The 21,326-nt window shown below is 47.4% G+C and overlaps 2 protein-coding genes and 1 long non-coding RNA gene across 9 annotated transcripts in view; 2 read left to right on the plus strand and 1 right to left on the minus strand.

Annotated features, from left to right (window-relative positions):
• The window catches only part of Slc39a9 (solute carrier family 39 (zinc transporter), member 9), a 39,460-nt gene extending 34,880 nt beyond the window's left edge, over positions 1-4,580 (plus strand). For 2 of the 5 annotated variants that reach the window (XM_017315121.2, XM_006516032.4), the window contains one exon: positions 713-4,575. In XM_017315121.2, coding sequence (XP_017170610.1) covers positions 713-943 — 231 coding nt within the window. In that variant the 3' untranslated portion in view covers positions 944-4,575. Of the gene's footprint in view, positions 1-712 lie in introns of all 5 variants that reach the window. The other 3 variants (XM_006516034.4, XM_006516033.4, NM_026244.2) reach the window with 3 other exon arrangements.
• Positions 4,581-7,612: 3,032 nt separating this feature from the next.
• On the minus strand, positions 7,613-15,190 carry Plekhd1os (pleckstrin homology domain containing, family D (with coiled-coil domains) member 1, opposite strand). Its single transcript, NR_037995.1, has 3 exons — positions 15,183-15,190; positions 13,399-13,698; positions 7,613-8,245 (listed from the first exon to the last, which is right to left on the minus strand). It is a non-coding gene; the product is annotated as a pleckstrin homology domain containing, family D (with coiled-coil domains) member 1, opposite strand (long non-coding RNA).
• Positions 13,839-21,326, plus strand: part of Plekhd1 (pleckstrin homology domain containing, family D (with coiled-coil domains) member 1) — a 31,616-nt gene continuing 24,128 nt past the window's right edge. Inside the window, exon 1 of one of the 3 annotated variants that reach the window (NM_001177503.1) lies at positions 13,839-14,265. In NM_001177503.1, coding sequence (NP_001170974.1) covers positions 14,117-14,265 — 149 coding nt within the window. In that variant the 5' untranslated portion in view covers positions 13,839-14,116. The remainder of the gene's footprint in view (positions 14,266-21,326) is intronic. The other 2 variants (XM_006515683.4, XM_030246650.1) reach the window with 2 other exon arrangements.

Below are 21,326 nucleotides of genomic sequence, written 5' to 3' on the forward strand. Positions count from 1 at the left end.
TCCCCACCCGATGGTCCCTTTAAAAACCACACGACACCAGCACTTCACTGACTCTCATGAAGAAAACTCCTGATAATTCTGGAAGCATGGAGTGATATGCTGCGTCTGGGAAAGTCTGTGTAGCTCTGACTGTCCCAGAATTCACAATGTAGACCAGGCTGGCCTCAAATTAAGAGACGGCTGCCTCTATTGCATCTTGGGCAGTCTGTGTCTTAAGCGCCTGGCTTGGTAACACAGAGGACACTGGCTAAATAATAGAACAAATGCCTAAAATTCTAAGATTCCATCTTAGAGATGCAAGTGAGGCCTCCTAGGCAGTGCTTGAAAGCGCTTTGAAAAGCAATCTAGGGAATAAAGCTTTCATTTCAAAATCTAAGGCTAAATGTTCTCCTTGCAAATCATGAACATTTGAAGTAGTAAATATGTTAATTAGCTTGATTTTATTATTTCATTATTTTCTCAAATCATAGTATCTGTATAATAAACATTGTGAATTTCAAATAAATTTTTAAGTTGTGATTGTATGTGTCACTGGTGTTCTTAAACCTTTATTTAAGACCTCCCCATAAATGACAGAATTTCCAATCTCAAGACGTATCCATGTACCAAGCAGCACAAGGTATTAATATTCAGATTTAGTTGGGACATCTTCCTGTCTCTAACTTTGAGGTGGCTTGTTTTAATTCTAATTCTAATCTCTTCTAATTCACAGAGCAGTAAAGAAGCCCTTTCAGAGGTCAATGCCACTGGAGTGGCCATGCTTTTCTCTGCTGGGACATTTCTTTATGTTGCCACCGTCCATGTCCTCCCTGAAGTGGGTGGAATGGGGCACAGCCACAAACCTGATACCACTGGAGGGAGAGGCCTCAGCCGCCTTGAGGTGGCAGCCCTGGTTCTGGGTTGCCTCATCCCGCTCATCCTATCAATAGGACACCAGCATTAACCATTCAGGTTCCAGCCTCAGTCCACGGCCATTGCCATCTGGGAAGAAGAGCAAGTGTGTGACGCTCCTCACTTCCTCAGTGTCTTGTCTCGCCTCGCCCATCTCCACCCGTGTTCCTAGAGTCCGAGGGAGATGAGAGTCAATCGTGGAGAAGTGGAACAGCGTACAGCAGGAACATCAGAATTAGACAAAGACTTTGTGTTGTCTTTTAAAGGGACTTTGATATATTGAGTTTTGATGTTTCTCTTAACCCTATTCTCAGGGAAGATGGAATTTAGTTTTAAAGAAAAGTGGAGAACTTCATACAGTGAAATAGTAATTATGAAACTGCAGTGTTCTGTAAAGCTAAAGTTTTTCCCCTTAGTTTAGAGGCTCTGCCACTTTACCCATTGGTTTTTAACATGGTTCTCACCATGTAAGACTGGTGCTTTAGCATCTGTGCCACATGCCATGAGAGAAGGTGGGAACACACATCCCTTAGATGCTAAAGACGATGGCAACTAATTTGAGGTTAGAATAAGGAAAATAAGGGCAGGAGACATAAGCTGAACTGAACCCAAAAAAGAAACATCCATCAAAAGGGGTGTTTAGAGTCTTCAACAACTCCTTTGCACGTGCCTCCCTAAACAAAGCCTGCCCTTCCTTCTAAGGGGCTGGCTTTGGAAGAGGGGTCTGTTATCATATAGCATTTTTTTTTTTAAAGTGTCCTTTGCAGAATACTTGTCTACAGCACACTCTTAGTAGCCAGATTCTGTTCAGGCCCAGGGTTTCCATCAAGAACAGTATGTTCACAATGAAATTAAGGGGTGTTAATTTTTCTGGGAATTTGGATAGTTACTGACATCTTGTAGTAACCTTTTTAAAAAGTAACACTATTACAAAGTATGTTGTCCTTTTCTTCTAAGTCGGTGGTTGGTGGTTCTCAACCCTCTGAAGGCTGCATTCCTTTAATACAGTTTCTCATGTTCTGGTGCCCTCCCAGCCATGAAATTATTTTGTTGCTACTTCATAACTGTAATTTTGCTACTGTTATGAATCATAATGTAAATGTCTGATAACAGGATATCGATATGCCACCCCTTTGGGTGTCGTGACTCACAGGTTGAGAACTGCTGTTCTAAGTATTTCTTTTAGCAGTCAGCAGTCCCTCTGACTGAGCCCTTGCCCAGGGTGGAGAGCATTTCTTCCTTCTCCCTAGCTCCTGTGCAGGAGACGGTAGGGCTGTATCAGAGGGGAGTATCCGCTGCTGGCTGGTCTCAATCTCCTTGCAATCATGTCTGCATCCCACTCTTCCCTGCGCTCTCCCTGCCCCCATTGTGTAGTACTACTGCTCCTGGTGATGTCAGTCCTGTGTGAGGTGGATTCTCACTACTTGAACCATGATGATGAAGACAGCACTGTCTATTCTTCATTTCCTGTAACTAAGTTACCTTTGTGTCAAGTACAACCTTATTACACCCTCAAAAATGTCACCTCCTGGTGGGAGTTGACACAGTCACTAGTACTCTGATAATTTAAGCAATTGAGACAGCAAAAGTATCCAACAGAGGTAATTCTTCCATGTTTGCCAAAATCTGAATAAATCCTAGTCAGATAAGTGTATAATACTGTATTTATATTTTCTGTACCATTTCAAAAACACTTTACATAAAGAGGGAGCCAAGACTAGTTTCTTCAGATCAGTGAGTGCAGTCATTTGTATTTTTCTATGACACCTATGCCAGCATGCCTGTAGTTTTCTTTCTTTCTCTCCTAAATTGTCACTAGGTCAGCCAGCAGTTATGGGATTAAACATGTGTGCCCTCTGCTGGCTGCAGTGAAGAAAGCAGAAATGGGATGCAGTTCTGTGTGGAGCTGGTGCCCATTGCATCCCATGCTAAAGTGTTAATGTGTGCAGTGTGGGGTGTGGGTGACTCTCTTGATTAGGCACAAACAGGTGACTCGGAAAGGTTTGGGCTCATCTAGTCCTTCCAAAGTACAGATGTCTTGATCTCTCTAGAAGTTCCCTGTGTCTGGTTTGATTTGGGTAGATGTAGCTTCTGTCATCTCGCTCCATGCAGTGGTCAGAGATGTTGTCCTGGCCAGAGCCTCTTTCGTTCAGCAGTGCCTTGCCATCTCACTCTAAGTTTGGCCAGAATATCATGTTGGGTAGGGCCTTGGACTCTGGCAAGGACTGAACCATCAAACTTCCAAATCTGCCTTCCCCTCCGGGCCTCAGTCATAGTGAACTTTCCAAAGCTGGGGCCTTTCCAGGCCTGGAACTATTTATTGCCTGTGGACAGTGCATCCCTTCCCTGCCCAGCAGGCTCAGATAGCCATGTGACTCTAAATAGGGCTCAAATGCATTAGAGGCAGCAGGAACCATGCAGAGGCCTCTGTTAGTGGGGGGAGGTTGCTCATGTGGCAGGCAGTGCCCCCAGAGCAGCCACCTTGGTCACTTTACAACACATTTCAGTTCCATTTTCTTCCTCCTTAAGACTCCCTCTGGAGGTGTGGATGCCTTAATGCGCAAACACATTTGAACACATTGGTGATACTTAAGCTGCTGCCACAATTACAAGTGGAATTATGGGCTACCAAAGAAGCAACTGATGAAAAGCATGGGCCCTCCTTCCTCATGACCAAAGCAGTCTTAATTGGGCTTGGAGTCCCTTTCTCCCAGAATCTAGATGGTCTTCAGATTCGGAGCACCCTCCCCTCCCCAGTTCCCAGTGTTGCCAGTCTCTAAGTCAGCAGGGCAGTGATGTCCCATTTGACTCTGCTTTCTGTGTGCACTGTCGCCAGCTTGCATCCTTACAAGCAGACTTCCCGGCCTGGACATGTCAGCAGTTGGAACGGTACTACCCACTGAGACAGTGTCCTCTCCCCTGCTTCACCTCAGTCCTCAGATTCTCAGTTCAGAAGAGCCAGTTCTACTGACCTGGGGGTTGGATCATTAGAAGAAAAGGAGGGTCTGTTCTTATAGAAAGGGAAATAGAACTGGCTGGTTCTGTTTTCAAGGATTAGAGATAGGAGGGACAGAGCAGTGACAGTGTTGTTTGCCCTGCTCCTCATGCTAGTGAAGTTCTGAACATGGGACTGTATGTCAATAGCACAAGCCTCTAAGACCCTCCTGTCTTTTTTGGGTCAGAGCCCCAGACCATTGCATCACAGTCATTCGGCAAGAGGGTCCTTGCGGCAGACTTCTGTTCATTGCAGAGTGGGACTCACCCCTGAAGAACACTGGTCGAAATATTATACAACTGCAACCCTTTTCTACTTGAGACATTGAAGTTCAGCTCAGGAGACCTGAAGATGGGGACTGGTGGGAAAGGACCAGCAGACATGTAGGACTTCTTTACATGTGTTCAGTCCCCCACAGTAGCTAAGCACAGAGACTGGCTTTGCTCTCTGTCTCGTGTGTCTTCCTGTAAACTGGGACTCTAATGGGATGGTAACACCACGATTCCCCTGGTTTGGTGGCCTAAACAGTGATTTTTTTAAAATGTCCCCTTTTCTGGATCCTTTGTACACATAAACTCATTCCATGGATGGCTGCCTTATAATTTTGTGTCTTTCCACTTTAATTGTGAATGGTTTAAAATCGCTGTTTTCTGATTTGTTTTATGATATTAAATTTTTATTAGCGCATACCTTATGTGAGTGGCTCTTTACTTACACATCGGCAGCGTTTGTGTTTGGCAACCACACTTGATGCACAAAAATGGTGGCCATCAGGATATCTTAGCTGGTAAAGGCACCTGCTGCCAAGTCTAATGGCTGAGTTGAGTCCCTGAGATCCACTTGGTGGAAGGAGAGAATCAACACTCATGAGTTGACTTATGACCTCCACGTGTGTACCATAGTATGTGTGCGTGCCCCCTCCAAACAAAATAAAAATGAAATGTAAACATTTTGAGGTAATGGAAAGTTGTAAAGGACAGAAGAAAGGTATCCTATAGGCAGAGGAGGGGAGAGGGAGGAGACATGAGGAACCCAGAATGCCATCTGCTCCAAAAGACAAATTCAGTGATAACCACCACCCCTCTTGCTGCTCATAGCAGATATAATTTATGAGCGTAGCTATGCCGGAAGAGAGAAGCAGGCAAGTGGATCATCCACCCTTTTCAAGGGCAGGGTGCTGTGTGAGTGTAACTGCTATGATCAGTTGTGTCTGCAAAGAGATACTTAAATAGAAGTGCTGGCTTTTGAATTAGGCCTGAGGGGGTCACAGGGGGCAAGCAGAGATATATGCCTCAGTGTGGAGGTCAGAGAATGACTCTCAGAAGTCTCTGCTACCCTGGGTTGGCTCAAACTTGGACTGCCAGGCCTGTTTGACAAGCCACAAGCACTTTTACCCACTGAGTCATCAGAGTATGTGGAGTTCTTTATTTTTTTAAATTGTATTTATTAATGGCATATATTTATTGTATTTATTTTTCATGGCATGTTCATGACTTAGCACTCTTGAGGCAGAAGCAGATAGACTGCCATGAGTTCAAGGTGGACTATGGAGTGAAACTCAAGTCTCTGAAAACAAAATTGGTAGCTGGGGCCTGTAATCTAGCACTCAGGAGATGGAGGCAGGAGAATCACAAGTTCAAGGTCATCCTTCACCTCGTTCAAGGACAGCCTGGTTTGCATGAGACCCCAACTCAAAAAATATTAGTGATATTAATTGCATGAGAGAATGGATTTCATTATGTTTGTATGCATGCATACACAATGTATGTTAATTATATTCACCCTATATTACCTTCTGTTGTCCCTCCTCCCCCTTTCTCCTGCCTCCTCAAATAATCTGCCTTCTGCATGCATGGTTTCTTTGTTAGATTTTACTCTTTTTGACAGGATCTCATTGTATGGTCCTAATTTACTTGGAACTCACTATGAAAGCCAGGCTGCAGATTCAATGTTTCTCCTGGTCCCGGTATTAAAGGCGTGTGCCCCACAAGGGACTCGGGTGGTGGGGTGGGTGATGTTTTTAAAAATTGAGGTCAGAGCTGGGTTAGGATGTAGTATTTGCCTTTAAGTCTAGCTTATTGTGCATAGCACCATGATCTCCAGTTCCACCCATTTTCCTGCAAATTTCTATGACCAGATAACACATTCTTATTCTTTCTCTCTCTCTCTCCCCCTCCCTCCCTTTTCATCTCCCTCCCTCCCTCCTCCTCCCCCTCTCCTCATCTATCTATTTATTTACTGGGTGTTTGTTTGTTTGTTTGTTTGAGACAGGGTTTCTCTGTGTAGTCCTGGCTGTTCTGGAACTCACTCTAGACCAGGCTGGTCTCAAACTCACAGATCCTCCTGCCTCTGCCTCCCAAGTGCAGTGCTGGGATTAAAGGCATGAGCCACCACTGCCAGCTCCACACACATTTTCCTTAACCATCTGTTGATAAGTAGCTAAACTGATTCCATAACTTGGCTGTTGTGCATGGTGCTGTCCATAGTAAATATGGGTGTGTAGGTATGTCTTCTGTATGTTAAGTTTAATTCCTTCCTTTGTATACTCAGGACTTGCCAGATCATCTGGTAAGTATTTTTGACGAACCTCCATGGTGACATGGTGGTTTAACAGTTTGTGTTCCTACCAATAATGTAGGCTTTGCTTTGGTCCATCTTTGCCAGAGTCAGCTGTTGTTTTGGAGGATGGTCATCTGAGTGAGGTGAAATCTTGGTGTTTAGACTTATTTTCCTGATGGCCAGAGACATCGGATTTTCACATCAAATATTTTTTCACGCATTTGTTGTCAATTTGCATGCCTTTTAAGATGTGTCTGTCCAGTTCCCTTGTTCAATTATTGGTTACATTGTTTGTCCTTTAGATACTTCTATCCAGTTATTTATATATTCTGGATATTAACCATCTGGCGGATGAAGAACCAACAAGAGGTTGTTTAACCTGTTTGCTGTCTCTGTATTCTGATCTTTGTTTCCTTTGCATTCAGCAGCTTTTCAGTCTGATGTAGTCCCATTTGCTGGTTCTTAAACTCTCATTTCATGGAGCCTTGGAGACCTGTTCCTAAAGTTGTTGTCCATGCTTAGGTCTTGGAGTTCAGATCTTCCCCCCAACCCCCACCCCAGGCAGGGTTTCTCTGTGTAACCCTGACTGTCCTGGAACTCACTTTGTAGACCAGGGTCTCGAACCCAGAAATCCACCTGCCTCTGCCTCCTGAGTGCTGGGATTAAAGGCGTGCGCCACCACACCCGGCTCATAGACAAAAATTTATGTAATACTTTGAGAACCAGAAGTTAACTTTCCTTGGGATTTGTACAACACTCCAAGCTAATACAGTGTTGAGTATTGGAAGGCCCTCTCCCCACTTAAGGCAGGGTCTTACCTTGAATTCATGGTCCACCTGCTTTAGGCTTCCAGTTTTTGGGACTGCAGGTATGTTCCACCACACCCTGCTACAGGGCTCCCTTTTGATAGATGAATCTAGAGGGTTTCAGTATTTACTGTCAGCCTTTCTATTGAGAGAAGATGGAGCTAATGCCGGTGCCTAATCTCTGCTATTCGGCCTGATAAATTCTTTATTCAGTTCTACATGAGGGACCAACCCCCTGGCTCTCACTCAGGGATGTTTTGGGAATGTGTGAGATTATAACAATAAATGGCTTATAGGTTTACTAGCCAACATATCTCAACATACCTGCCCAAACCCAAAATAAAATATCCATGTTCTTTGAAGCTAAATTAAAATGTGTATTTTAATCCACATAGTACCCTCAAGGGACAGCATCATAAGCATTTCTGAGAGGTCTGCTGCTCCAGTGATGCCTTGGGGTTCCAAAAGCCCATATTAGTGTTAGAGGGTGGCAGGCCAGTGGTGCAGCTACCCCCAGAAACATCCACGCTGGCATCCTTGGGTGTGAGCACCTGTGGGTAGTTAGGGCAACAGATCACCTGATGATGAGAACAGACGAATCTGCCAAGGGAGCCAAGGCAGGGAGCGCTCTCACAGGGTAGCAGGGTGGCTTCAGCTGAGCTTCCCCTGGGCAGGCAAGCCTTCCTGCAGGGCCTGTGGGGGATCCTCCTCATCCAGTCAAGGCAGCCATCTTCCATATCCATGTGATGCTCTTGTTTGCCTCCTCTGCCTTCAGCTTGCAGGCTTGGTGCTGTCCTGTGGTCTATGGACCCCATTTTACCTCCAGCAATGCTTAGTTCTAACCGTCAACCAGACACAAGCTAGAACCATCTGGAAGAAAGTCTCAGTGAGGACTTATCCAGATCAGGTTGGCCCACTGGAGGCATTCCTGTGGAAGGTTGGCCTGACTGTTAACTGGTGGATGGTACTGTCATTCCATGGGCTGGGCTCTGGCCTGTGTGAATCAAAAAAGCTAGCAGAGTATTAAGCAAGCAAGCAAGCCAACAAGCAACGATGCTCTCTGCTCTTGGTCAGGGACGTGACATGATTGGCTCCTTGAGTTCCTGCCTTGACTTACCCAAAATGAACCATAATTTGGAATTATAAGAGAAATAAACCCTTCTCCCCTTATGTTGCTTTTTGTCAGAGTATTTTATCATGGCAACAGGAAAGAAACTAGAACACAGTTTCTCTCCAAGGTTACCCTGGAGGCAGCCACACCCTGAACAACAATCCCTCTTTGCAGAAAGTCCAACCACAGAAGGAATAGAACACTCCAAGGAAGTGACACGGGAAAGGTATGACCAGAGTCATTTGACCTGAGTCTAAGAGGACAAAGAAGGAAGAAGGACAGCCTTCTAGACGAGGGAAGGGCAAATGGAGAAAAGATACAAACAGATACGACAGCCTGCAGAACATCAGAACTGGTGTGGCTAGAGTGTTGGGGTAGGGTTAGGGTGAGACCCGATGGGGGTGTGGTGTGTGGCGGGGGCAGACTGTGGGAGGTATTACAGTAGAAGGTCAGGAGTTGGGAACCAGGTCAAAGCAGTGGTGATCAGCAGAGGATATGATGCTAACACATATGGTTGACTTTGGGCATGGAGATCAGATGAGGGACAGCCAGTAAGCCTGGACTCTGGAGGACCCTAATGTGTGGAAGAGAGTTCAAGTGGAAAATGCATGTGTCTAGCTGGGACTGGAGGGTAAGAAAGGCCCTCAGAAGCCCAGGGTTTAACCTCGGTTCTCACAGCTAATGTCTAGGCAAAGTTCCGATGCTCTGGCAGACACTCCAAGCCTGGCCTTGAACGGTGGCTTCCACAGCCATTCTCAGGCACTCTGCCAATTCTGTTTTAGAGAGGAGGGGAAGCCAAGCGCCCGAGACATTGGTCTCCATTTGGTTGGCCAACCAAAGCAGAAAACCACAGCACCTGACCAGGAACTGAGCAAAGATGCATCAACGCAGTGTGCATTTGCCAAGTGCCTCCGTGCTCTGTCCCTCCCCTGAAGTAGCTCATACCCAGAAGAGCTGCAGACGCAGGAAAGAATCTCCAAACCGAGCAGACAGCATGCTGGAGCACAAGCATGGGCAAAGAGCCAGTTGGCTGCTTGTCCTCACTCTGCTCGCATAGGTCCACCATGTTTCAGGAAAAGCCTAGCTGTGTAACTCCTGCTGGGATTGACAGTATATGCCGTTCTAATTTTCCTTTCTTTTTTTCCCTTTCTTTCTTCCTTCCTTCCTTTCTTTTTTTTTTTTTTTTTCTCTGAGACAGGGTTTCTCTGTGTAGTCCTGGCTGTCCTGGAACTCACTCTGTAGACCAGGCTGGCCTCAAACTCAGAAATCCGCCTGCCTCTGCCTCCCGAGTGCTGGGATTAAAGGCGTGTGCCACCACTGCCTTTCTTTCTTTCTTTCTTTCTTTCTTTCTTTCTTTCTTTCTTTCTTTCTTTCTTTCTTTCTTTCTTTCTTCCTTCCTTCCTTCCTTCCTTCCTTCCTTTCTTTTCTTTTTCCTTCCTTCCTTCCTTTTTAATGATTTATTTATTTTCATTGGTGTTTTGCCTGCATGTGTGTCTGTGTGAGGGTATCAGATCCCCTGGAACTGGAGTTACAGACAGTTATGAGCTGCCATGTGGGTGTTGGGATTGAACCTGGGCCCTTTGGAAGAGCAGTGCTCTTAAATACTGAGCCATCTCTCCAGCCCTAGTCTTCTCTTTTTCTTTTTCTTTTTCTTTTTTCTTTTTTCTTTTCTTTTTTGAGTTTGGCTAAAAGTTGTCAATCCTGTTTGTCCTTTCAAAGAACTGACTCCTGGGGCAGGGAAGATGGCCCAGTGGTTAGGAGTGTTTGTTGCTATCTTGCAGAGGACAAGAATTCAGTTCCCAGCACCCACATGGTAACTCACAAGCACCTGTAACTTCAGTTCCAGGGAGCCCAGTGCCCGCTTTTAGCCTCCATGGGCATCAGGCACACATGTGGTACACATACATTCATGCAGGCAAAACATTCACACATGTAAATAATCTTTAAAAATATTAAAAAGAACTGTTTCAGTTTTTGTATCTTTTTAGTCTGTTTCAGTTTTTGTATCTTTTTAGTTTCTATTTCATTGCTTTCTGTCTTCTGGTTTGGAGTTTGGCTTGCTTCTATTTTCTAAGACCCTGAAGTGCACTGTTCAGTTGTTTTTCATTTTTTCATTTACCTAGCATGCAGGAGAAAAACGCTTCTGGAATCTTAGTATTCAGGAGCCTGAGGCGGGAGAATCGCAACAAGGATCAGACATAGTGAGACACTGTCTCCAAAACCAAGGTTAAAGATGAAAGGCCTGGGGTAGGAGTGTGGTGCTGCTCCAGTGGGTAACATTGGCATCCAGGACCGCTAGGGAATATTTTGAAACCTGTGTTCCAAATTTTGGGAAAATCTAGAAGAAATGGATAAATTCCTGGGGACATATGATTCATCAAATTCAAATTAGGAGCTAGAAAATGTCTTTAATCTTGAGTTTTCTCATTCATGCAATTAAGAATAAAGATGTTCCCCCTTAGTTTCTCATCACAATTAGCTGAATTAGGTGAGCGGCAAGCAGCACATTAGGAAAAACAGCTTACATCTAACCAGAAACCTGGGGGAGGGACACCTTTAGGAAGCCTGGGTTTCCACCCAAGCCTCATCTGATTGCTACGACTGCGCAATCCTAGCCAAACATGGTAGTACAGGCCTGTAAATGCAGCGCTCTAGAAGTGGAGGCAGGAGGATGACAAATTTGAGGTCGGCTGGACTACATAGCAAGATCCTGTGGGGGAGGGGGAGAGAAAGAATAATGCTTAGGAAGCCCTGCCTGACCTTGGCCTGCAGCCCTGGTTTGTTTTGTCTTCCACAGAACTCTCAGTGTGCATTAAGTCTCCCAGAGAACACAGAGGGATGGAAAAGCTCTGCCAGGGCCTGACCCGGCATCATCAAGGCTGTTTGACAAGGGCACAAGAACCACCAAATTATCTCATTGCTTGCCTCTTACAGTTTTTCTACCCACCATTAAGTGCTGTTGGCTGAGGACTGTCCAGATGTGCTGCATGCAGATGAAACGAGCACAGACTGTTTTTTTTTTTTCTCTCTGTCATGGAAGAAACCTAGCTCCATGTCTTCCATTGCAAAGCATTTTCCAGGACCCCCCCCCCCCCCCCGCAGGCTTGCTCAGCCCCTCCCCTTGAAGATTTTCTCATGAATGGTTCTATTCATGCCACAGTTCACAAGCTCATCACTGGTCTTTACTACGAGGCCAGAGCTGCTACTGACCTGATTCAGGAGAGAATGAATTTGCTAAAAGGATACCAGGAAGGCCAGACCTCAAACCCTGCTCAGTGCCACAGAGCACTACGTGCTGCTGTCTCATGTAGCCAGGTCTGACTACCACTGCGGCTGGCATCCTTGCTACTGCTGCACCAGGAAGGCAGCCCAGAAGCCACATAACTATTCAAAGTAAGTCAGGTACCTTGGCCATCTCCTTCCCTGAAAAAGCGCCTGTGCCTGCCTGAGCCTTCTGCTTCCTTGTGTTTATGGCCCACTCCAGGGAACACAGGCTCTTGATGCAAGTTTTGTTTGTTTTGTTTTTGTATCTAAAAAGAACGGGATTCCTAAAGTATGAAAAGTGTCTGGGCATCAAGATTATAAACTTGAGGACCTGCAAGGGACCAGAGGTGTAATTCAATGGTAGAGCACATGCTTGGCATTCACAAAGCCCCAGGTTCAATGCTTGTAAGACTTGTATATAGTCTTGTAGACTATAGAAAAGAAAAGCTGGGCAGGTAAGATAACACTTTTCTATGATGCTGAGGTCTTCTGAGGATGCCCATTAGGGCATTCAGATCTATAGTGGGTGGGTGAGTCTGATGCTGCTTGTACTCAAATGCTAAATTCTGTATCCCAAGGTCTTATTGCCTCAAGACAAGGTCCTCACACATACCAGCTTTTGTTGTATAAACCTTGCCCTCCAACTTATCCATCATTGGTTAATAAAGGTGCCCACAGCCTGTAACTGAGCAGAAAAGAAGTTGGTGAAACCAGGACTTGGGATCTGAGGCAGAAACCACTGGGGAGAGAGAGAGGAAGAAGAAAGTGCCATGGGGGCTGTGGGTCATGAGTGCATGGCCCTAAGGGCTGGCCAGCTAGAGAGTGGCCCAGGCAGAGGAACAAGACAAATGATATCTAGAGATTATCGACAGGTAAGTAGATAAAATAACATAGAGGGGTGGTATCTGCCCAGCTCTATTGCTTTAAGGCTTATAAATATAAAGGTTTTGTGCCTTTTATTTGGGAACTTAATGATCTAAGGTGGGGTAGAAACCCCCAAGTAATATTTACCACAACACAGGTCAAATATTTCAAGACATTAAGCAAATGGTGAAAACTGAGAAAAGTGATTATGGGTTGACTGGAGAAGGGTACAGGGGCTGGAAAGAGCTTTCTCTTGTGTTGGTTGGTGGTCTCATGGTGCAAGCATTTATCAAATTAGTCCTCGAGAGCCAACATACTAAGTATACCTCAGTGTTGCTTGTGAAGAGCAAATTCATAAAGTCTGAGCAAACCGATTTGGCTCTCAGATTACCCATTTGTTTGCGAGTTCTGTTGCATTTTTTACTTCTCGGTTTCACACAGAGGAATCACAGATCCCGAGGGAGGAAAGTGGTTTCGCTAAGGGCACAGGTCAATCACTGAGGGCCAGTGGCTTTCCAACCTTGAAGAGTCCAGAAGGAGGAGAGGGAGGGGAGCGGCCCCAGAATGCAAACAAACCCTTCAGCCTTTGGAGTGTCTTTCCACTTGCAGAGTAGGAGGTGAGGTAGTCCCCAAGGCCTGGCTATAAAGTGACGCGGTCAACAAATGCCTACACTACACCGAGAGCGGAAGTAGACAGGTAGCCCTGGGGAGCACAGGCGGCGCGCAGATAAATCATGAATACAAACTGCATTGACAGTTTGAGATTGACACTGAGTGCCAAATGCCAACACAGACTGCCAAGTGTCAGGAAAAGAAATCCGATCTGGTCCAGGCAGACTTGGCGGGGACAGGGAAGGGCCATGAATCTTACTGGGACCTCTTTTCGAGGCTGGTCCTTGGGCACTTACCGAAGTCTTAGCTGACCACCAGCCTACCCCCTAAGAGGTAGGAGAGTCTCCGCTTTACAGGTGAGAAAAACACGATCCAACGGCTAGTCGAGACGTTTAAAGCCGGAGTTTGGAATGGCAAGCGCAGTTCCCTAACACCACTCCCACGCCCAGAGGCGAGCAGGTGGCAGCGGAGTGACTCCTGCTCATCACTGACCATACCTGGCCAGCGTTTTGATGAAGGCAGGACGGACCACAAGGAACTGGGGGAGCGTTGGGCGCCTGAGTGGGGGTGGGGAGGTGTAGTGGCCAAATCCCGGGCTGAGTGACCGACCAGGACCCTGCAGACTCACTGAGCTAGTTCCTGCAGTAGGCGCCAACCCTGATTGGCGCTCGCTGCCGGCCTGAGCCGCTCACCTGCCACTCCCAGCCAATCCAGGCTACCAGAATTGAGGCTGCAGGCACGGGAGGGGAGGAGGGGGGTGATGCTGCGAGCCTGCGGCGGAGCTGCCCTCCCCGCGGAGTTCCCTCCCGGCCAACAGCGCTCTGGAGCTTCGCCCCAGCCGCTGGCTAAGCTTCCCGCGCCCCTCCGCTCTCCGCTCCGCTCGTCGGGATACGCGCCCCGACGGCGTTCCCAGCTGCCTGCACTCGCCGTGCCCACTGCTTCCCACTGTCCTCCCTGTCCCTTCCAGTCCCACGAAGGGAGTGGGCCCGGCCAGGGCACAGTCTTCGAGATACGATGTTCACATCCAAGTCCAACTCCGTGTCGCCATCGCCGTCCCTGGAGCAGGCGGACGCGGACGCGCTGGACATCAGCACCAAAGTGCAGCTCTACGGGGTTCTGTGGAAACGGCCGTTCGGGAGATCCTCGGCCAAGTGGTCCCGGCGGTGAGTTGTGTCCCCCGCGTCCTGGGAGACCTCCCTTCCCCACCCCTCCCTACCCCGGGAGGGAGCCCCGAGCTTCAGGACCCCTCCCACTCATCTAGTCACCGCCCTGCCTCAGCCTTCCGCTGTGACCTTGACCTGCCCAGCCAGTTTCTCTCTATGCTGTCCCCCACCTGGAAGATGCGACTTTAATTGGTCGCTAGAGCTAGAATGGCCGGTAGATGCCGGGAATTCTCTGTGGAATGAACTAAGTCGCGAGTCCCAAGTGGCGAGGCTGCATGTGGGCTAGAGATTGAGGTTAGGTCGGGCCAGTCTGCAGAAGGAGAAATCCCATCCCAACCAGATTCTCCAGAGACCTCCACAGCCAATTCCATCCCTTGGCCGAGGCTTTAAGTGGGCTGGGAAATGGGCGTCTCTCTCCTCTATCCTTTCACGCATCCTCAACCTTACATGGTATTTGAGCAAGCCCGACCACTGCCACTCTGAAGTACTCGGGAGAAAGGAGAATCACAAACCTTCTCTAAGGAGTTGTGTTGGAAACTGTGCCCTGACATCACTGAAGTTAGAGTGGGAGAGAGGATATATTGGTCCTGTCCAAAGGACTGGTTGGGAGGGGGTGTTGGGCAATCCTTGCCCTATTATCAGCACGAGGCTCTCTGCCCCAACTCCAAAGGAAAGCCCAGATGCCAATAGGGCTTTCTATGGCCATGACAAGTGTTGGGAGAAGGGGCACTCCCAGACCTGGGCTTGCAGGAACCTCACAAAGCTGACTGCATGTGCACTAGGCCATTTTCTACACAGCTTTTATCATTAAGTCAACACAGATTTCCTGCAGTGTCTAGAAGACTCAGACTTCGTCCTGGTCCCTCCCTGGAGGGTATGAACATTCTTGGAAGCACAGCCCCCTCTCCCTCCCACACCTTGAGTCTGAAGGCCTCTGATGTTTTCAGGGCTGCAGATCACGTGTGTGTGGTAGTGGTTAGTTCTGATCAATTTTGATGAATAATTTAATATTCCTGTAAGACCTCAGGACAAATGGAGGTGTGGATGGGATTTCATGTTTTACAGAGCTGGTTTCATACACTTTTATTACTTCTGCCTGATTTCTCTTGGGGACTTAATGGATTACAGACCCCCTTGAGTGCCTCCCAAGTTGAGTTTTCCTCTGATGTTTTAAGTGAAGGCTCTGTGCAGAGTGAAGATTATATGAGAGACTCACAGGGCTGAACTGTCTGATGGCAGCCACTGAGGGCCAAGAACATTCTGTCTCTGCCACTTGTGTGTGTGTGTGTGTGTGTGTGTGTGTGTGTGTGTGTGTGTGTGGTGAGTGCAGAGGTAGGGGAGGGGAGGGGACGGGAGGGGTTATTGTTGACTCCCAGCAGAATATCCTGAGCACTACTGTAGGCAGCCATCTCTCTCCATTGGGTCTGACTATCCCAGGTACTCTTCTGAGTCCTCATTTAATTTAAGACTACCCTGCCAGGCATCTTCACCCGATTGCATCCGGTATGTGGTAGGTGCCAGGCTGAGTGTCCTGGCTCCCTGTATGGGGTTGGGGGCGGGTGAGCCTGGCTCCTGCATAAACAGTTAATTTGAGGCTGATAGCCCAGGGCACTTGGAGTTGGGGCCCCAAGTTTCCAACAGCAGTTCCCACAGCGGCCCAAACCAAACCAGTCAGTCTAAGTCAAAACAGTAACTGCAGGACCAAGTTAGTTCTGTGTCCTCTGAAAGAGGCTGTCACCTCTGTCTCAAGAGCTTCCTGTGCAGACTCTCTCTCCTCTGGGTCTCAGAAAACCTCCTACCTGCCAGCTCTAGGTCTTTGTTCACGGCCCCTCCTCTGGGAGGATCACCTCCCCATCCTCCATTTCCCCTTGAGTCAGTAACAGCCAGTCAGAAAGTCTGGGTACAGAGGAGTGATGCACAGCCAGCCTCCTCTTGCTGCCCAGTAGGGCCTCTGGGCTCCACTTTCCCATTTGTGAAGTGCAGTCTCTGGACCTCAGATAATTAGTGACCACAGGAAGGCTTGGGACAGAGCAGCCAATGCCCTCCACTGCAGAAGCTTGCCATTAGAGAAATCAATGCCCTAGTGGGCAGCTGAGGGGAAGAGGCCTGGAAGGGCTCCATGCTGCATAAATAACCACTGGGCAGGATGGAACTGGCTGCGGCTGGCTGACTTCTTTCAAACTCTCCTCCTCGGGTCTGTCTTAGCCGGAGCTCCCAGTACCCCACCACCTCTACCCTCACCTTTCTCAAACAGCAGTAGGAGGATGCTCTCATTGTTAGCTTACTTTCCTGTGGGCAAAGGGAGGGAAGGGACTCAAGAGTGTTCATTAAGAGTGAGGGTAAATTGGCCAAATTGACCTTTTCTTCTTCTCAGGGGAGCATAAACGCAAAGACCTGAGCCCTCTGAACAGGAGGAGTGGATGGGGGGTGGCCTTGGCTTCAGCCTGGGTCGGCAAGAGGTAGATGGGATGCCCTCTGAGGCTCAGCTCACTCTCCTTGCTGGGAATCCATACCCTACACACCCATCCATCCATGGGTAGGTTCCCGCTGGCCTCTTGAGGGTGAGGTAACTTTGGCTCCAAGATCAAACCCCCCAGAAGTTTAAATCCTGCATCTTGTCCTCACTAATCCCCAGGAGGTATCCTGCTGTTGGGTGATCTATAATTTAGGCAGAAGTTGGCCCATTCCTCAGTCTCTCTGACCCCAGCCCAGCCTTCTCTACTGCCACAAAAAACTCCAATCTCTCACACGTGGTCTTTGCGGGCAGAGCAAGCCACACGTAAGGGAAAGGTGACAACTCGGAGACTGAGGGGCATCATGGGAGGGCGAGCTCTGTTTCAGGAGCCTGTTTTATTTGACACTTTTTTTTTTTCAGTTTTTGTGTATGATTTTAGATTTTGTCTATTTATTTTTTTTTTTGTAATTTGCATCTATGCTTGTTTCTACGGATATCATGCGTCTTAGTTAGGGTTTTACTGCTGTGAAGAGACAGCATGACTAAACCAAGTCTTATAAAGGACAACATTTAATTGGGGCTGGCTTACACGTTCAGAGGTTCAGTCCATTACATTAAGGTGGGAGCATGGCAGCATCTAGGCAGGCATGGCGCAGGAGGAGCTGAGAGTTCTACATCTTCATCAGAAGGCTGCTAGCAGAATACTGGCTTCCAAGCAACTAGGACAAGGGTACCTACTCCAAAAAAGCCATACCTCCAAATAGTGCCACTTACTGTGCCAAGCATTCCACTCCCTAGCCCCCATAGGCTATTCAAACATATGAGTCTATGGGGACCATACCTAGCCATAGCATAATAATAAAGTACATTTATTCCAACTTCCAGCGTCCCCGTAGTCTAAAGCAGTCTCCACAATATTGAAGTCCAAAGTTCAAAGCCTCTTCTGAGATCACTTAACTGTAATCCCCAAAGCAAGACAGGAAATCAGCTGAGCAAACTCTAAACTCTGCATCTCCATGTCTGATATAAAAGCAGATTTCAGATCTCCAGCTCCTTTTTCATCTTTGTTGACTGGAACAAACTTCTTTCCCCGAGGCTGGTTCCACTCCCTGTTAGCAGCTTTTCTCAGGAGATAACCCATGGCTCTGGCATTTCGAAAATCGTGGGGTCTCCAAGGCTTATTGTTTCAATGTCTGGGATCCACACATGATCTTCTGGGCTCCTCCAAAGGGCTGGCGTCACTTCTCCAACTCTGCCCTCTGTAGCACTCTAAGCTCAGGTTGATCCACTCTACTGCAGCTGCTATTCTTGGTGATCATCACACAGTACTGGTACTGGCATCTCCAGTACGCTGTGGTCTTCCCCTGTAGCTAAGCTTCACCAATAGCCTCTCATCGGCTCTCTTCATGGTGCCAAGCCTGAACTTATTTTGCATGACCCCTTCAGTCCTGGGGCATCAATCACAACTGAGGCTGCACTTTCACCAATGGCCTTCCATGGCCTCTCACAGTGCGGAGCCCCAGCTGTTCTCCACCACTCCTTCAGGCCTTCAAAACCAGCACCACCTGGGTGACTCTTACACATTACCAAGTACAGCTGCTGCAAGAGGTACAACCTTGGCTATTCCTGGAACACAGCTTCTTTGTGCTCTCAAAAAACACTTCCCAGAGGATTTCACCTCAGTGATACTGGTCTCTTCTTAACCACCACTACTTTCTTAGCTCCAGCTAAACAGCATCATTTGTCCCAGTAGTTCCTTCTATTCTGGAAAGCCAGAGTCACGTGGCCAAAACTGCCAAGCTTTGCTGTTTTCTGGGGCTAGAACACAGCCCTCTTGTTCCATTTCATTATTACCAGCTTTCTGTTTCCCAACTCCTTCAGTGCCTAAGCTTAGCTGTCCTGGAACTTGCTATGTAGACTGACTTTGAATTTAGAGATCTGAATGGCTATCTCCTAAGCACTGCAATTAAAGATGTGTTCCACCAAGCCTGGATTTAAGTTTTTCTTCACCTAGAAAATGCTCTAGGCTGTCCTTGAACTCGAAGATCTGCTTGCCTTTGCCTCTTGGGATTAAGGACTACCATGCCAGGACCTAAACTTAGCTTGGGGGGATCTTCACCCCAGGTCACCACTCCCTTACTTCAATGTACTATCCTTGAACACAGGATTCAGCTCCATTTCACTTCCTGGCGCCCCTTTAATGCTTGAACCATATATTTTATATTTTCCCTTTCTTGGCTTTCTATGCTTGTTTAAAATGCTCTTCATTCGACTTAACCAGAGAAAAAAGTCTATAATGGGTGTTTCTGAGACTTCCTTTGTCAGTGCAATTAATCTGAGTCTCTTCACCTTAGCCTCAGGCAGACCCTTCAGACAAGGGCAAAAATTAGCCACATTCTTCACCAAAATACCACAAAAACAGTCTCTAGGCCAAATACTGAAATTCTTCTCCACTGAAACCTCTTGGGCTAGGTCAGCAAAGTTCAAATCACTCACAGCGGCAAAGTCTTCCATATTCCTTCTAGAATAGCCCATTAAGCCCCACTTAAAAACATCCCATGGCTTTCCAAATCCAAAGTCCCCAAATCTACATTCTCCCCCCCCCCCAAAAAAAAGCATGGTCAGGCTTATCACAGCAAGACCCCAGTTCCTGTACCAACTTCTGTCTTAGCTAGAGTTTTACTGCTGCAAAAAGACACCATGACCAAGGCAAGTCTTATAAGGACAACATTTAATTGGGGCTGGCTTACACTTTCAGAGGTTCAGTCCATTATCATCAAGGTGGGAACATGGCAGCATCCAGGCAGGCATGGTTCAGGCAGAGCTGAGAGTTCTACATCTTCATCTGAAGGCTGCTAGCAGAATACTAGCTTCCAGGCAGCTAGGGTAAGGGTACCTACTCCAAGAAGACCTCCTAATAGTGTCACTTACTGGGCCACTTGTAACAAACCATCACACTATGTGTGTGCAATGCCACTTTTGGCCCAAACTCATGCATGTTCCTGAGACCTCTCTCAGCACTCACCTGTTATACCTCCTCCTTTCTGTCCTCCAGGATGTCCCCAACTTCCAATTTCTCCCCACTCCCACCCCTATGCCCACCCCTACCCCAACCACCTACATCCACAAACATTGAAGATCTCAGTAGACCAGACAACTGGTGGTGGTGGTGTTAGCTCTTATTTTTATTTTATGTATATTGGTCTTCTGCCTGTACATCATATACATGCAGTGCTCACGGAGGCCACAGTGGGAATTGCATCTCCTAGAACTGGAATTACAGATGGTTATGAGCTGTTATGTAGGTGCTGGGAACTGAACCCCATCCTCTGGAAGAGGAGCCATCACCCCTAACCACTGAGCCATCTTCCCAGGCCCTGGCTGACCCTTCTTTAAGAAGACCTGCTTAGTGTTACACTGCATCTGTACTCTGAACAACATTTTCCTCTGCCCCTATTAGCTATCTCATGAGACCAGTGTTAACTGCTAAGCTCTGGCTGGGTCCTTATCATACTCAGAGCACGGGGTGCAGGGAAGCTACACTACCATGTTAGGTGACAACTGTGTCCATTTTGTCACTCAAGCTAAAACCCTGGCCACGGTGTCGTGACACTTAGGCCGCCCTGCCCTGGTCTAACTATTCAGCATGCTCTGCTGATATTTACCTTCTGATGACTCTGGTTCACCCTTTGTCCGGCTGTGACCTCTTCAAGGCCACCTCTCTAATTCTAGTACCTCCCAGTGCCTGTTTGACACCTCTGCAAGGTGTCAGGGAGGTGTGGGGTGGGCTGCCTGCTCCCAGGCTCTGCTCACAAACCTGTGCTCTCTCCTGCCCTTCCCCCATACCCTGGCCATCCCTTTAACACATAACTTATCTGTGGATAACACCAGGCATATTTTGATAACCTTGAGCACACTGTTCTCTGTGTATGTCCTTCTCCATCTAGAAAACATCTCTTCCTCTTCTACCACCTCCCAACTTCTTAAGACATTTCTTATTCTTTAAAAACCCTGAGGCTAGAGAGGTGGCTCGAAGTTAAGAGCACTGACTGCTCTTTCAGAGGTCCTGAGTTCAAATTCCAGCAATCACATGGTAGCTCACAACCATCTGTAATGAGATCTGATGTCCTCTTCTGGTGTGTCTACAGCTACAATGTATATAATAAAGAAATAAATCTTAAAAACAAACAAACAAACAAAAAGACCCTGTTCACTTAGAACCTCCTCTCAGACCTTGGTCAGACCTTAAGCCATTTGTCCCCTTGTGGGCCAAACTTCTCTTCTTCATACAAATGTCCCTCATTGCTATGTGCCCTGGGGCTTTGTAGTGGCTGTGCACCCTCTGGGCACTGTGTGGCATTGTAATGCACCCCGCTGGGTTATAATGTCACAGGAAGGTATCCCAGTGCTTCACTGGGCCACAGCGTCCTCCTGGTGCTCCCTGTGTTGCTGTGTACCCTCTTGGGTGACAGTGTCACCCTATATCCTAATGCTGTGCACTTCTAGCTCCCCGATTTACCACCCACTGTGTGATCCAGGGCATGTTATTCATTTCTCTGCAGGCCAGCTTCCTCATCTACCTCGGTTAAGCACCGAATGTATTACT

Source organism: Mus musculus, chromosome 12 (genome assembly GCF_000001635.26).
Source record: "Mus musculus strain C57BL/6J chromosome 12, GRCm38.p6 C57BL/6J".
NCBI classification, from domain to species: domain Eukaryota; kingdom Metazoa; phylum Chordata; class Mammalia; order Rodentia; family Muridae; genus Mus; species Mus musculus.